A 14,960-nucleotide genomic window follows, 5' to 3' on the forward strand; every position below is an offset into this window, starting at 1 on the left:
CCTCTTTGAGGGCAAGGATGCTGGGGAGAAGGGATGCACCCCAAGAGCATTAGAGAGCCAGGCCTTCCCCCAGGTGGGGGCATTTGGCGGGAGGAACGGGAACCAGGGGCTGAGGTGGAGGCAGCGGGCCCTGAGACCCGAAGCACCCAGAGCCATGTAAGGGACATTAGCACAGGCTAGATACAGAGGCATGAAAAGCCCTCAGTGATCTTGAATCCAACCCATTTCACAGATGAGGAAGTCGTGGCCTATACAGAGGAAGTGACTGCTCAAGGTCACACAGATGGCAGGGGTCAGAATTGGGGTTTAGACCCTGCTATTCCTGATCCCAAGTCCAGAGCTAGATCCATTACAACAATCTTTAGTTTGTCTCTTCCAATATCTTCATTTTACAAATGAGGAAACTGAGGCCCAGACATTTGCCCAAGGCCACAAATCCTAGATCTGCCATTGACTACCTGTGTGACCTTGGACATGTCACTTCCCTTCTCTGGGCCTCAGTTTCCCCATCTGTGAAATAAGGGGGCTGGATTTCTTACAGCTCCAGCCCTAAGATGCCATGATGCTTCAGCAGGCAGTTAGGAGGAAAGTGCTTTGTCAGTCTAAAGCCCCAGACAAACGAGATTGCCCTCCCTCCCCCCACTCAGGGCACACACGGTCTCCCGGCATGGACATGGCCCCTGCATCCAGCCCTTTGCCATGTTCCTTGGCCCTGCCAGCCAATCCAGAGAGCCCCATGAGACCAGCTGCTGGCTCTGTTCCTGCCCTCCTGAAAAAAGGGGCCTCCGCACCCCTGCCGGAGAGCCCCTCTGCTCTGGGAGGGGCCTGCTCGGCTGCCAGGCCTTAGCTTGACAGCTTCCTTAGAAATACCGCCCCTCCTCAAAGCCCGAGCAGGAAGAGGACTTGCCTGGCTCAGAGGAGGGAGGGAGGATGGAGAAGCTCCCTGAGGATGAATCATGCTGAGGACATGGCCCGACGAGCCTCAGCCTCAAGCCAATAAGGGTGGGGGGCTTGGAACAACAATAACACTCCTCTTTATATTGGTCCAGCAGCAGCAGTGGTGCTGGACCAAGAGTCAAGGAGACCTGCATTCAAATCCTGCTTCAGACAATTACTAGTTTAGCTGAATGACTATGGGCCACTCTCTCAGCCTCAGTGTCCTCATCTGTAAATAGAGGTAATAATAGCACAGTGATGTTGTAAGAATCAGATAAGATAACATATGTATAAGCACTTTGAAAAGACCTCAAAGTATCCTGGGAATGCCAGCTATTATAGAAGAATAATACTCGTACTTGTGTAGCAGGTTATTTTGCCAAAGCATTTTCCTCGTATCCAGTGATTTGATCCTCAGAAAAGTTGGGGTTGTTTTACATAACCAGGGTGTTAGTGTCCCCATTATCTAGGTAAGGAGCCTGAGGCTCAGAGAGGCTATTCTTAATAATAATAATAACTAATTTTCATAGTGCTTTAATGCTTATAAAGTGACTTGTGGCTTACTGTGGTGGCTGGCATACAGTAAGTGCCTCATAAATGCTTGTTGACTTGATTTGTTCATGTATGAGAGGCACTGTGACCTCTTGGATGGAGTTGTTATTGTTGTTTCAGTTGTATCCGACTCTCCATGACCCTATTTTGGGGTTGGAGTGCCATTTCCTTCTCCAGCTCATTTTGCAGATGAGGAAACTGAGGCACGAAGAGTTAAGTGACTTGGCCAGGGTCACACAGCTAGTAAGTGTCTGAGGCAGGATTTGAATTCATGAAGATGAGTCTTCCTGACTTCAGGCCCAGTGCACCACCCACTGTGGTGCCACCTAGCTGCTTTATGAAGAGCCACCAATAGAGTAATTCCTATCCTTGAGAGCTGGGAACACTTCATCTTTGGAGGCAGTGTGGAATAGTGGTTAGAGAGCTGGTTTCAGAGCCAGGAGGACCTGGGTTTGAGTCTCACCTGTCTGTGTGACCGTGAACAAGTCAATTAACCATGCAGAGTCCCAGGCAACTCTCTCAGACTCTAAGTTACAAAGCAGGGTCCAACCACATTGACCACATGGGAGGGGGTTTTCTTGTCCTCAGGTCCCTGTGTGGATGAAAATGCAAGTCAGGAGGGGCAGCTGAGTCCTGCTAAGCCCAGTGTATTCCCTCAGTGACTCCTCAGGCTGCTGGGGAGGTTGGGGTTGATGGCCTCAGCAGATCCCTGTCTCCCCTCTGCCTGCCTGTCACCCTCCCCACCGCCTCCCCCCCCATAAGGACCCTTAAAGATTCTCAAAGGAAGGTGCCTTTTAAAGCACAAAGAGAGGAGGTTCCCTGTGATGACTCCCCATTGCTCAGCCTCTCCTTCCTTCCCTCCCTCCCTCTCTTTGACATCCCCCATGAGTGTTTGTTTTTGTTGGAGTCTGTCCCCCCAGCCCGCCTCTTCCGCCTTCAGAGTTGGGCATTAGTGGGTTACTCCTTACTTGCTGATGCCTAATTCGTATAATCAGCTGGATCCCTGAGTAATTAGGGAGACCACGGGGGAGAGGGGGAACCTTCTGGAGCCAAGAGGTGCTGGCCAAGGCAGGGGGTGGGGGAGGGCAGAGCTGAGTGGGGAGAGGAAGTTCCATCCAGGCCTGGGATTCTGTGATTGGAGTTCTCAGTGTTGTGAGAGTGAGGGAAGAGCTGGGCATGTGGAGAGACCTATTAGCTTTGTCACCCTGGGAAATCATGTTCTCTCTGAGGAGTGTCCTCTTGTGCGGAAGGATGGGACTGGACCCAATGGTCCCCAGGATCCCTTCCCCACTCTGAATATATGTTCCTTGTTACTCGTCTGTTACGTGACCTTAAACAGTTCTCTTTCCCTCTCTCATCTTCATTTTCTCCATGTGTAAGTTGGGAGGGGGGTCTTTTTAGCTCCAAATCTCTGCTCCTTGTTACTAGGTCTTGTGTTGGTCAGTGAGTCTCTCTACTGGGTGTGGGCACTGTGCTGAGGTCAGGGGATACAAAGAAAGGCAACAACAGGATTCCTGCCTTCAGGAAGCTGCCGTTCTAATGGAGAAGATAACCAGGCATATACAAGATACAGAGTGCAAATAGAAAAGAGAAGTCTGTCTAACAAGCTCACACATGGCCATCTGGTTGGATACCTTAGTTTTTTGTTTTTGTTTTTTTGTTTTTGTTTTGCAGGGCAATGGAGGTTAAGTGACTTGCCCAGGGTCACACAGCTAGTAAGTGTCAAGTGTCTGAGGCTGGATTTGAACTCAGGTACTCCTGAATCCAGGGTCAGTGCTTTATCCACTGCACCACCTAGCTGCCCCATACCTTGGTTTTGTGTATCTTTCTTTTGTTTTTTCTTTTTCTTTTTTTTTTAGTGAGGCAATTGGGGTTAAGTGACTTGCCCAGGGTCACACAGCTAGTAAGTGTTAAGTGTCTGAGGTCTGATTTGAACTCAGGTCCTCCTGACTCCAGGGCCGGTACTCTATCCACTGCGCCACCTAGCTGCCCCATACCTTAGTTTTTAAGATGAGGGAATTCATAGGTAGTAACACTGGGGGCAGGATTTGAACCCAGGTCCTCTGACAATACAGTGAACGTTCTTTCCACTGCACCATGTAGCCTCCCTTAAGTGCAGTGTTCTGTACTCATAGGTTCCCACCTCTACAATGAAAGGAAAGACAGATTTTTCCATCTTTCCTTCAGGGCCCATCTTGCTGACTTTATAGTTTTGAGAAAACAGGATGTACACACTCAAAAGAAATCAGGGCCACGGGTAGTAGAAAGAGCACAGGAGGCCTGGGTCCTATTCCCAGTTCTTCCAATAACTAGCTGTGTAACCTTGGACAGGTCTCCTAACTTCTCTGAGCTCCCCTTATCCATAAATCTGTAAAATTCAACAGTTGGGCTACATGACCTCCAAGGGTCCTTCTGTCCCTACATGCTAGGAAGTGGTGAAGAGTTCAGATTGTGGCGAGAACCACTTACCTATAAATAAATAATGGGTCAAACCATTGAAACCAGATGGCTTTGATATCCTTTTCTTGTGTGTGGTCTAGACCTGGTGGAGAAAACTACCAGTAAAAATGTGGGTTGGACTAGAGGGTCCAGTCAGGGCCTTCTAGCTTTAGGTCTGCGATACTTCCACTTCCAAGGTTGTTGGGCAATTTCTCTGCAACTTCTGGTCTTGGGAAGTTGCCTGGGCCCAGAGGGGAGGCACATCTTGCCCATCATACCTCAGTCCAAGGCTAGCCTGCTGTCCTCCATGGCATGCTGCCTCTCAGCAGATACACCCTTACTCAAGAAGGGTCCAAGACAAGTGTACCCCCTACTTCAGGGCTGTAAGCAGGTCCCTTCTTGGGTTTGATGCTGATAAGCAGTGGATCAGTGGGAACCGGCTCCACCCTACTCCACCCAGGCAGCCAACACTTTCTGGGTGGTCAGTGCTGGGGTTATGCCAAAGTCCACGAGGGAGCTGGACCCTGGATCATTTTAGGGGAAGCCACTGAGGCCAAGCCTTGATGTTGTCTGTTTGGTCTGGGGACTGCGTTCATGAAGGATATTTATTGACCACCTGTCTTCATTTCCTCATCCCCCTTCCCTGAGCAGAGTCCATAGTTAAGTTTGCCCACCTCAGTGGCGAAGGCATCAACTCATGAGTGACATGGAGCATTGGTCCTCTCCATCCAGAATGGGGAAAGAGCATCCTTCAAACTAGCTCAGGGAGCACCAGGGCCATGTTCAGCCTTCGTAACCACTGGGGCTTAGTCCTTGGGGTCTGTGGGTGTTCTGGTGATCTGAGAGGATGCAGTGAACTTTGGGGAAGCTTTCCTGCCCAGTCAGTGGTCATCAGGAAGCAGGAAGCAGGAAGAGAGTTAATCTAGACAGCCAATGGAAGACCAAGCTCATTCAGGCTGACCAGTGAGAGAGGAAGTCGTCTGCCCACCTTCACTCTCTCCTTCCCCTCCCCTCCCCAACACACACACACACACACACACACACACACACACACACACACACACACACACACACACACATGGAGCCATTGGAAAGACCACTAGACTGAAGTCAAGAGATGTGTTCTAGTTCCCATTCTTATATGATCTGTTCTCAGGTCCCTCTCAGCTATGATATTCTCTGTTCTAAGCACTTTCCAGTTCTGGTATTTAGTGTTCTAAGAGCTTTTCCACCTCTGACATTCCACGTTCTAAGGTCCTTTCTAGTTCTGACATTCCCTGTTCTCAGCCCTGACATTCAGGGACTCTGTCTAAGGTCACTGCCTGGTGTCTTTCCTTCTCTTCTTCAGCCCGAGGAGCTGACCAACATCCTGGAGATCAGTAATGTGGTGTTCACCAGCATGTTTGCCCTGGAAATGATCCTCAAGCTGGCGGCCTTTGGCCTCTTCGACTACCTACGGAACCCTTACAACATCTTTGACAGTATCATCGTCATCATCAGGTGCCGGGGATGGGTCCCCTCCCCCCATGGCCAGGACTGTCCCTCCCCCATTGACCCCTCCCCAAGCACATTCACTTCAGGATGCTTCAGTGGCTCTCCCGGCTCCTTTCATCCCCTGACCCCTGCTCCCCACCATCCAGGAGCTGATTCTGCAGGCAGCACGTGCACCAAGACCTCCTCCTCCTGCCACCTGCCTTGCACTGTGTCCTCCAGAGGCTGAGAAAGGGAAACAGGAAGAGATCCTGTCCTCTCCAGTCCATTGTGCTCAGCTTTGGTCAGAGGGCGAAGGGGGGGAGGAAGCAGGTGGCACCAAGGTTGAAGCTGTGGGCTAAAGTGAAGCTTGGAGACTTAGGGGAATTTTAATTAACTCTGCTCGGTCTGCCCCTGTGACCAGGATGATCCTGCGCCAGGCAGAATAGCAGGAATAACCCATCTCTCTGCCCTGCCCCCCCCCCCCCGCTCTGGTCTCCTCTCTCTCTCTCTTCTCTCTCTCTCTCTCTCTCTCTCTCTCTCTCTCTCTCTCTCTCTCTCTCTCTTCTCTCTCTCTCTCTCTCTCTCTCTCTCTCTCTCTCTCTGTTTCTCTCTGTCTCTGTCTCTCTGTCTGTCTCCCTTCTCTCTCTCTGTCTCTCTTTGTCCCTCTGTCTCTGTTTCTGTCTCGTCCCTCTTCCCTGGCCTGCCCCCCTCTCTCCCCTTCTCTTTATCTCTTTCCTGTCTCTTCCCTCCTCTGCCTCCCACCTCCTTCTCTGCTCCTCTCCTTCACCTCACAATCAACCCTCGGGGTCTCTCCCTTGCCGTCCCCCCTTCTATCTGTGTCTTTCCTCTCTTCTGTCCTCTTCCTTTCTCATCTCCCATGCTGTCGACCTCCCCATCTTTCATTTCCCTGGGATCCCATGCCTCCTATGGCCTCTGGACTCTTCCTCTTCAACTATGCAATTCTCTCTGTCTCTCCCTTTCTTTCCACTTCTATTCTCACTTGTTATTTCCTTTGCATCTTTCCTCCATTCTTCCCCTTCCCATGGTGTCATCTCACCTCCTATGCCGCTAACCTTCTTGGGGTTTTTCTTTTCTACCTTGCCTGTTCCCTGTGCCCCAACCCTATCTCCTTTTTTCATTTTCCCTTCCTCTCTGAGTCTCTCCTCCTCTCTGTTCTTTCTCTGCATTCCTTTGTCTTTGGTCCAAACTCCCTCTTTTTGCTCTGTCCGCTCCCTGCTTCTCCCCCTTCCTCTTTCTCTCCCCCATTCGTCCCCTCCCCATTTGTTTTCTCTTTTCCTTCTTTCCTCCCTTTCTTCCCTCTTTGATCCCCTTCCTGCTTGGTCCCTGCAGTATCTGGGAGATCATCGGCCAGTCGGACGGGGGCCTCTCGGTGTTGCGGACATTCCGCCTGCTGCGGGTGTTGAAGTTGGTGCGCTTCATGCCAGCCCTACGCCGCCAGCTGGTGGTTTTGATGAAGACCATGGACAACGTGGCTACCTTCTGCATGCTGCTCATGCTCTTCATCTTCATCTTCAGGTGGGCGAGCCATTGCAGGTGCCAGCCACACATGGGGCTCCTCTCAGAGGCTGCCCAGGAGCCGGGCTCCACCGGCTGCTACACAGGGATTCCCATAGTGAAGGGAGCATCCCAGGACAAGGCCAACCCAGGCTCTTGGCTCCTGGGGACTCTCTCTGTGGTTGGGGGCGGGGCACTCGTAGCTCTCTGGGCTTGGCAGAGGCCAGAAGCCACCATGGTCTGAGAGTTCTGTCACCACTCAGTTCTAGAGACACAACCCCCTAAAACCAGCCTTTGCCCTTGGGATCTTACATTATACTAGTACATAAGCACATCCAAGATATGTAAAAAGGAATAATGTTTGGGAGGAGCAGGACCTGCCCCAGTTGAGGGTTGGCACTTGCTAGGTCTTCCAAGAGCCGGAGGTGAGGAGCAGCAGCCTTAAAGGCATGGGGAGCTGGGTCTGGACGGTACCTCAGAGCTGAGAATGTGGGAGGGATTTGAGTGAAGAAATGAGAAGCGTCGCCCAGGAGGCAGGAGGGTTCTGGGGGGAGGTGGGAGAGGTGATGGGAAAAGGCTCGAAGCCTTGGCAGCCCTCATGGGGATGAGGCAGAGATCAGAGGGCGGCACATGTCTCACGCCTCGCTCCTGGCATCTGAGACATTTCACCGGACCCTTCTCTCCTCTTCAGCATCCTAGGGATGCACATTTTTGGCTGCAAATTCAGCCTCAGGACTGACACCGGAGACACAGTGCCCGACCGGAAGAACTTTGACTCGCTGCTCTGGGCCATTGTCACAGTGTTCCAGGTGAGGGGGGCGGGGAGTCCCTTGAGAGTGACAGAGAAAGACCTTCAGCCCTTTGCTTGGGCAGAGGCACTGGCCCCACAGCAGGCATAATCATGCCTCTCCCCTCCCCCACATACACACACCTCTCTACACCCCCCACACTGATGTCCCTGCAGATCCTGAAAAAGAAGCAGCAACACAAGCCCTAGTCGGGGAGTCCAGGAAAAGGGGGGGTGAGACAAAGCTAAGAGGAAGAGTGAAAGTTGGGGGTTACAATTAAGTGGGCATGTCAACTTATTTCTGAGTAGTGCACAAGTAAATAAAAGCATACACACTAGAGGAGAGTGAACAAGTGTGAGTGTGTGGTAAGGTTGAAGAAGTGCACAAGTGTGAGTAAGGATGAGGGAAGGGCATGAATAGAGAGGTGTACAAGCATGAGTGTGCAAAATGGGGAGCCTGCATGAGTGTGAGTAAACACAAGAGAGTGTGTGAGACAGAAGTGTGCAAATGTGAAAGCTTAAGGAGCCTGCACGAGTGTGACAGTGCACGATGAGAATTGCAAATAGAAGTGTGTGAGTGTAAGTGTGCAAGATTGAGGCAGTGCACCAGCATTGAAGTAAGTGAGGAAGTGTACAAATGGGGTGATACTCAAATATGAGTGCACATAATTGAGGGGCATGAACAAGTATGAGAGTGCACAAATGAGGGTGTGCAAGTGTGAGTGTGCAAGGCTGAGAGAGCATACCATGATGAAAGCACCCAACTGGAGAAGTGCACAAATGGAGCAGTACCCAAGTGCGAGTGTGCACACTGAAGCTGTGTACAAGTGCATGGCTGCACAAGTATGAACAAGCACAGGTGACCGAGTGCACATGGAATTGGACCTGAGTGCAGATGTGTAGAAGGGAGGGAATCTGTCACGTGAGCGTGTGTGATTGAGGAAGAGCATGGGAGCTGCTGCCCCCTCCTGCCCTGGCAGCCCCAGCCTGTCCATCCCCCCTCTGCCCATCCCCCTCCCCCACCCCACCTCACTGAGCTTTCCACTCCCCTTCCAGCAAAGTTCTTCCACCACTTCTCCTCCACAGATCCTGACACAGGAGGACTGGAATATGGTTCTCTACAATGGCATGGCCTCCACCTCCCCCTGGGCCTCCCTCTACTTTGTGGCTCTTATGACCTTCGGCAACTACGTGCTCTTCAACCTGCTGGTGGCCATCTTGGTGGAGGGCTTCCAGGCGGAGGTGAGGGCGCTGGAGGACCTGGGTTGGAGCTTCTTCATTTAGGAACTAGGGATGGGAGTCCTTGCCTTGCCCCCGGTCACAGGGGCCTCGTGAAGAATGTGCTTTGAGAAACTTAAAGTACTCTCAGAATGGGGCTGTCATCAGCGGGTCCTCCTCCTCCTCTTCATCATCTTATCTTCATTCTTCTTCTTCTTCTTCTTCTTCTTCTTCTTCTTCTTCTTCTTCTTCTTCTTCTTCTTCTTCTTCTTCTTCTCCTCCTCCTCCTCCGCCTCCTCCTCCTCCTCCCCCTCCTCCTCCTCCATCATCACCTGAGAAGGCTGGGGGAAGGAGGGGACGAGTGAGTGAAGGAGCCTCCAGGATCAGAAGGAAGAAGAGGATACAGTCGTCTGGCAGGGGTTGGGGTCAATAGCCCATCAAAGGCTCTTCCTCCTACCCCAGGCACAGGAATATGGGGGGAGGGGCTAACAGCTGAACTAGTAAGACAGGATCTGTACATTTGGAGCTGAAGGGGAATGAATGAATGAGCTTTTATTAGCTCTTACTGTGTACCAAGCACAGGGGGAGTTTACATTATGAGGAAAGAGACCACACAGAAGGATTTTTGCTGAGGGAGGAAGCAGAGTGGGTGCTTGAGGCTGCATGATCTGGAAATGGCCTGGGGGGAGGGGGTCAGAGTTCATGTTCTGAGGGGCGGGGATGAGGAGGACGGCCAGAGGCTGGGTCACGTTTGGAGATGTTTTCAGAGTAACATGGATGTTGCCATGGAGATGTCGATCAGTCAGTCAGTGAGCTTTTATTAAACAGTCATGCCCTGAACCCCCGTGAGGGGAGGAGGACTAGCCTCTCCCTTCACAAATGTAGAAGCACAGGTGCTCCTCCTCCGGAGCCCAGCTTGGAGCCAAGCTCTTGGGGGGGGTGGGCGCTCTTGCCTCTCTCCTCCTCCTCCTCCCCACTGCCTTCACTGCCCACCCCTAGGGAGAGCCCTGGTCCAGTAATCAGAAGGCTGGGGTTGGGATTCTGGTCTGGACATTGACTGTGTGGCTACAGGAGAGCCACTTTATCCAAGCCTCGGTTTCACTGTCTGTAGAGTGGGGGTGTGACCCCCCGACACGTCCAGGGTGATGGGTAAAGTGAAGCCTAGAAAAAGACAGGACTGTGAGGTGTTCCTGCTTCCCTCCCCTCCAGGGAGATGCCAACCGCTCCTACTCAGATGAGGACCAGAGCTCTTCCAACATGGAGGAGTTTGACAAGTTCCGGGAGGCCCACGAAGGACATTTTGGTAGGGGATGCCCCACCTTCACATGCCAAGAGCCCCCACCAGAGCAGGCCGGGCCCAGCCCCAGGAGAGCTCAAGCTCTGAGTGGGATTGTTAGATTCCCAGGCATGGAGGGAGGGATGAAGCACTGACCAAGGGTGGAGGGGAAGGCCCAGACTCTCTTAGGCCCTAGCCACCCGGCAGCAAGGTCTCCCTCACCTTGCTCTGCTCCATTTTGTGCTGAGCAAGGTGGGGAAAACGACCCGTCTGTGAGAGCATCCCCCTGTTTGGTGTGATGGCATTGGGGGGGTCACTGCTCTCCTGGCGAGGGCAGGGGTGGGTCCCAGGCACTGGGGCTTATTTACTGCTAAATGGAGGTGAGCGGATGTGTGTCCACTGCCTCCTGGGACTGTAGAGAGAGGACTGCCTTCTGAACAACTTAAAGTGTTGGGGGAATGGGAGCGGTGTAGATGAGAACTGCAGGGGTGTGGGTGAGTGGGCAGCACAGAGCCCCTCTGGAGGAGGGTCACCAAGGGAAAGGTCTTGACCCCCCTCCCCTCCCCCATCTCTATCTCTCCCCCTTCCTCTCTCCTTCCCCATCTTTGGATCCCTCCTCTCAGATGTCAAGCTCTGCCCCATCCCCATGACCCCCAATGGACACCTGGACCCCAGCCTCCCACTGCCTGGCTCCCTGGCCACCACAGGCGGCATGCCCCCTGGCCCTTGCCACTCCCTGCAGCCTGACCAGGTGCTCATTGCTGTGGACTCTAGGAAGAGCAGCGTGATGTCTCTGGGGAGGATCAGCTATGACCAGCGGTCTCTGGTGAGTCAGGGTATGCCCAGAGGGAGAAAGGGCTTGCCCATGGTCACATTGCAAGATTTGAACTCAGGGTCAGCTCTTGTCTGTCTCTGTACTCCCCCTCCCCAGTGCCAAGCACAGAGCTCTGCCCACAGTAAGTACTGAATGAATGCTTGTTGAATAAATGACCCAGGCTCTGACACCCACTGCCTCTGTGGTCGGCCTTAGGCTGACAGCTTCACTTCTCTGTGCCCCTGGCACTGCTGTAGAAGACGTGCCAACCGGCATTGGTAGATGGGCTTTCCCCACTTGGGAGTTTCCTGTGGTAGTGAAATGCTAGGACTGGTCTCCATTCCTATGCAGAGTCACTCTCTGGTATTTGGGATGGGGAAGGCTTCCTGTATGAGGGGGCACCTGGAGAGCTTGGAAGGGTGTGAGGGATTCTAAGGGGCCTAGCTAAGGAGGGAGAGTATGTCAGTACAGGAGATGGGCTGTGCAAAGCCTTGGAGTTGGAGATAAGATGTCATGTATGGGGAGGAGCTGAATTGGTGAAAATAGAGAATGTGAAGGAGAGTCGTGTATAAATCATGCAGAATGTCTCATTGTAAATGGAAGTTGTATTTTGTCCTGGAGACACTAGGGAGCGATGGAAGCTTCTTGAGCAGGGGAGTGATTTGGTCACACATGGGCTTTAGGAGTATTAATGTGGTGGCCATTTGGAGGACGGATTGAAGAGGGGAGAAGCTGGAGGCAGGGACACCAGAGACCATGGCCTCAGGGAGCTTACAATCTAGCAAGGGTACTAGATACCACACTGTGGTAACACCAGCTATTGCATGATGAGTGCACTGGAAAGTTAGAAAGCAATGTATTAGGTGATGGAAAAGATCGTTCTAGCGGGGGGATCAGGGCAGGCTTCATGTAGGAGGTAGTATCAGAGTTGGCCTTTAGAGGAAGGATAGGAATTTGTTTTTGTTTTGTTTGGCGGGGCAATGAGGGTTAAGTGACTTGCCCAGGGTCACACAGCTAGTAAGTGTCAAGTGTCTGAGGCCAGATTTGAACTCAGGTCTTCCTGAATCCAGGGCCAGTGCTTCATCCACCGTGCCACCTAGCTGCCCCTGAAGGATAGGAATTACAAGAGATATTCTAGGCACAGAGAACGAGGAAAGATGCAGTGTGTGGGTTATAGGACATATTTGCTGTTTGGGAGTGAGCAGAACATTCAGTCAGAACACAGAGCACAGGGAGGAGGTAGCATGAGATAAGGACAAAAATGTAGGATGGTACCATGTTTTGGAGGGCCTTGAATGAATGCCAAGTAGAGAAGTCTGCACTTTCCTTAGTAGGCAGTAGGTAGCCATAGAAGATTCTTGAGCAGGAGAGGGATGTTCCCTGCTTCTAGTCTCTCTCACTTGCTCTCTGTGTCTATCTCTCAGTCTAGCTCCCGAAGCTCCTACTACGGGGCCTGGGGCCACAGTGGGGCCTGGGCCAGTCGCCGGTCCAGTTGGAACAGCCTGGCCCGGGGCCATAGCCTGAAGCACCGGGCACCCTCGGTGGAACACGAGTCACTCCTCTCTGGGGAAAGGGGCCGGTCAGTGGAAGGGGAGCGGGATGACGGCGCCCCTCGTGGCCTGCCCCATCACCTCCCTCCCCATTCCCATCCCCATCACCACCACCTCCACCACTCGCACCGCTACCGGCACCGTCGGACGCTCTCCCTTGATACTAAGGACTCCTTGGACCTAACAGAGTTGCCCCCAATGGCCCCTCACACTCATCTGAGGCCCACCCGGAAGGTGGGCACAGGCCTGGGTGCCAGTGAGCATCAGGATTGCAATGGCAAGATGCCCAACATCGCCAAAGACGTCTTCACCAAGATGGATGACCGGAAGGACCACGTGGAAGATGAAGAGGAGATTGATTATGTGAGTGGCCCCAAGGGGGCCAGGTGGCAGAAAGAGAAAGGCAGGTGGCCCCCCAAGACCCTGACTTCCCTTAGATGTTCACTCATGAAAACCACCAGGCAGAGCTGAAAGGAGTTCAGACTGCAAGGCAGAAGGGACCCGATGCAGAGCCTGAAGACCCAGGCTCATTACTAATTAGCCATGTGACCTTGGGCAAGTCACTCCCCAACCTTCAGTTGTCTCATCTGTTAAATGAGGGGATTGGACTAGATAATTTCTACTGTTCTTCCCACCTCTGACATTCTCTCTTCTAAGCTCCCTCCCAGCCCTGACATTCCCTGTTCTAAGCTCCCTCCCAGCCCTGACATTCCCTGTTCTAAGGGCTCTCCCAGTCCTGACATTTCCTGTTCTAAGTTCCCTCCCAGCCCTGACATTCCATGTTCTAAGGGCCCTCTCAGCCCTGACATTTCCTCTTCTAAGCTCTCTCCCAGCCATGACATTCCCTGTTCTAAGGGCTCTCCCAGCTCTGACATTCCCTGTTCTAAGCTCCCTCCCAGCTCTGACATTTTATGGTTCTCATTTTCCTTCCTTGAGCTTCTTTCCTGGGGTGTGGACTTAGGTGTTCTGACCCTAATTCCCCATTTTGAGCGGCACAGAATTTGGGAGCTGGAAGGGACCCCCCTGAAGCCATCTGGTCCAGCCCCCACACTGAAAGAATTCCTATTATAACGCACCTGACAAGTGGTTGCCTGGTGTTCACTGAAAGATCAACAGAGGGGGAAGCCCCCACCTCCCACCACCTGTGGCCCCCTCCCACTGGAAACAGCTCCAGAGCCTCCATTTTCCTCTTTGAGTCTTCCCCCTCCCCCATTGCTCCTTGTTCCACTCTCTGGGGCCAAACAGAAGGAATCAATCCCTCCTCCCATGCTGGCCCCTCAGACAGTGGAAGGCAGCTCTCATCCCAAGCCCACATTCTCCAGGCCGAACAGACCCAGTGCCTTTAACTAATCTTCATAGGAGACCGACCTTCACCTCTTGGCTGCTTTCCTCTATGATCCTCAGTTCCAGCTTATAAATGTCCTTCTTAAATCTTGGCTCCTAGAACTGAACACAAGGCTCCAGAGGTGGCCCAATGACAGCAGAGCACTGGGGGACTGTCATCCCTCTATTCCACCCCTATTGCAGCTCAAAAGTGAATTGGCATGCTGATGTCTCATGTGGTTTGCAGTCCACTCAGATTCTTCATAACACCTTCTGTCCAACCATGCCACCTCCACTGAGATTCTGGTGTTGATTTTTTTATACCCAAGTGTAAGATTTAATATTTATCCTACTTGAACTCCAGGTAATTAGTTTCAGCCCAGTGTTCTTTCTTGGGATCTTATTGGATCCTGTCTTTGTCATCCAGCCTCTGCAAGTCAAATGAAGGTGTTGTCCATGCCTGCAGCCATCCTAGAATTTGGGTTAGAGTTTGCTAGTTCTGTGACCATTTCAGTTTTGAAATTTTGGAGGGGTTATTCCCCCTTATCTGACTCTAGTGATCCCTTTCCCATTTTCCAGGGTCTTTCAAATATCAGTGGTGATGACTTAATTGTCACATGTGCCAGCTCTTTCAGTACACATTTGGACCAGGGATCTTGAATTTATCAAGGGCAGCTGAATGTTCTCTTCCTTTTTCCTCATCTATTTTGGGTATCAGCTCCCTGCTAATCATTTTTGTTATTCTATTTACTGTGCAAGTGTCATTCCCCTTGCTGCCTTTTTTATATCATTGCCCCATCCATCTCAAGCAAGTCATTCCCCCTTTCCTCCCAATATGGCTTAAGAAAAATCCACCCTTTTGTTGACGTTAGAGTCTCTTGCCAGTTTTAAAATCTCAATTGGCTAGTGAGCTCCCTGTGCATCCACATCTGACTCTTCAAACCAATCCCCTTTTTTTCTTTTCATTAGACCTGATTCCATTTGCTTCTTTGGAATTCCATTCTTGATTATGTATTATTTCTCCTGGGGTGATTTAACTCCTTGAGGTTCTTCCTATCTTTCCTCTGAAGTCTTTGA

At 51.9% G+C, this 14,960-nt stretch overlaps 1 protein-coding gene across 4 annotated transcripts in view; it reads left to right on the forward strand.

The window, feature by feature from the left end:
- The window catches only part of CACNA1I (calcium voltage-gated channel subunit alpha1 I), a 226,568-nt gene that overhangs the window by 158,087 nt on the left and 53,521 nt on the right, over positions 1 to 14,960 (forward strand). For all 4 annotated transcript variants that reach the window (XM_043966183.1, XM_043966184.1, XM_043966185.1 and 1 more), the window contains exons 11-17: positions 5,276 to 5,427; positions 6,751 to 6,936; positions 7,607 to 7,724; positions 8,789 to 8,944; positions 10,130 to 10,223; positions 10,820 to 11,022; positions 12,435 to 12,923. In XM_043966183.1, the coding sequence (XP_043822118.1) occupies positions 5,276 to 5,427; positions 6,751 to 6,936; positions 7,607 to 7,724; positions 8,789 to 8,944; positions 10,130 to 10,223; positions 10,820 to 11,022; positions 12,435 to 12,923 (1,398 nt within the window). The remainder of the gene's footprint in view (positions 1 to 5,275; positions 5,428 to 6,750; positions 6,937 to 7,606; positions 7,725 to 8,788; positions 8,945 to 10,129; positions 10,224 to 10,819; positions 11,023 to 12,434; positions 12,924 to 14,960) is intronic.

Source organism: Dromiciops gliroides, chromosome 5, assembly GCF_019393635.1.
Source record: "Dromiciops gliroides isolate mDroGli1 chromosome 5, mDroGli1.pri, whole genome shotgun sequence".
NCBI lineage: Eukaryota > Metazoa > Chordata > Mammalia > Microbiotheria > Microbiotheriidae > Dromiciops > Dromiciops gliroides.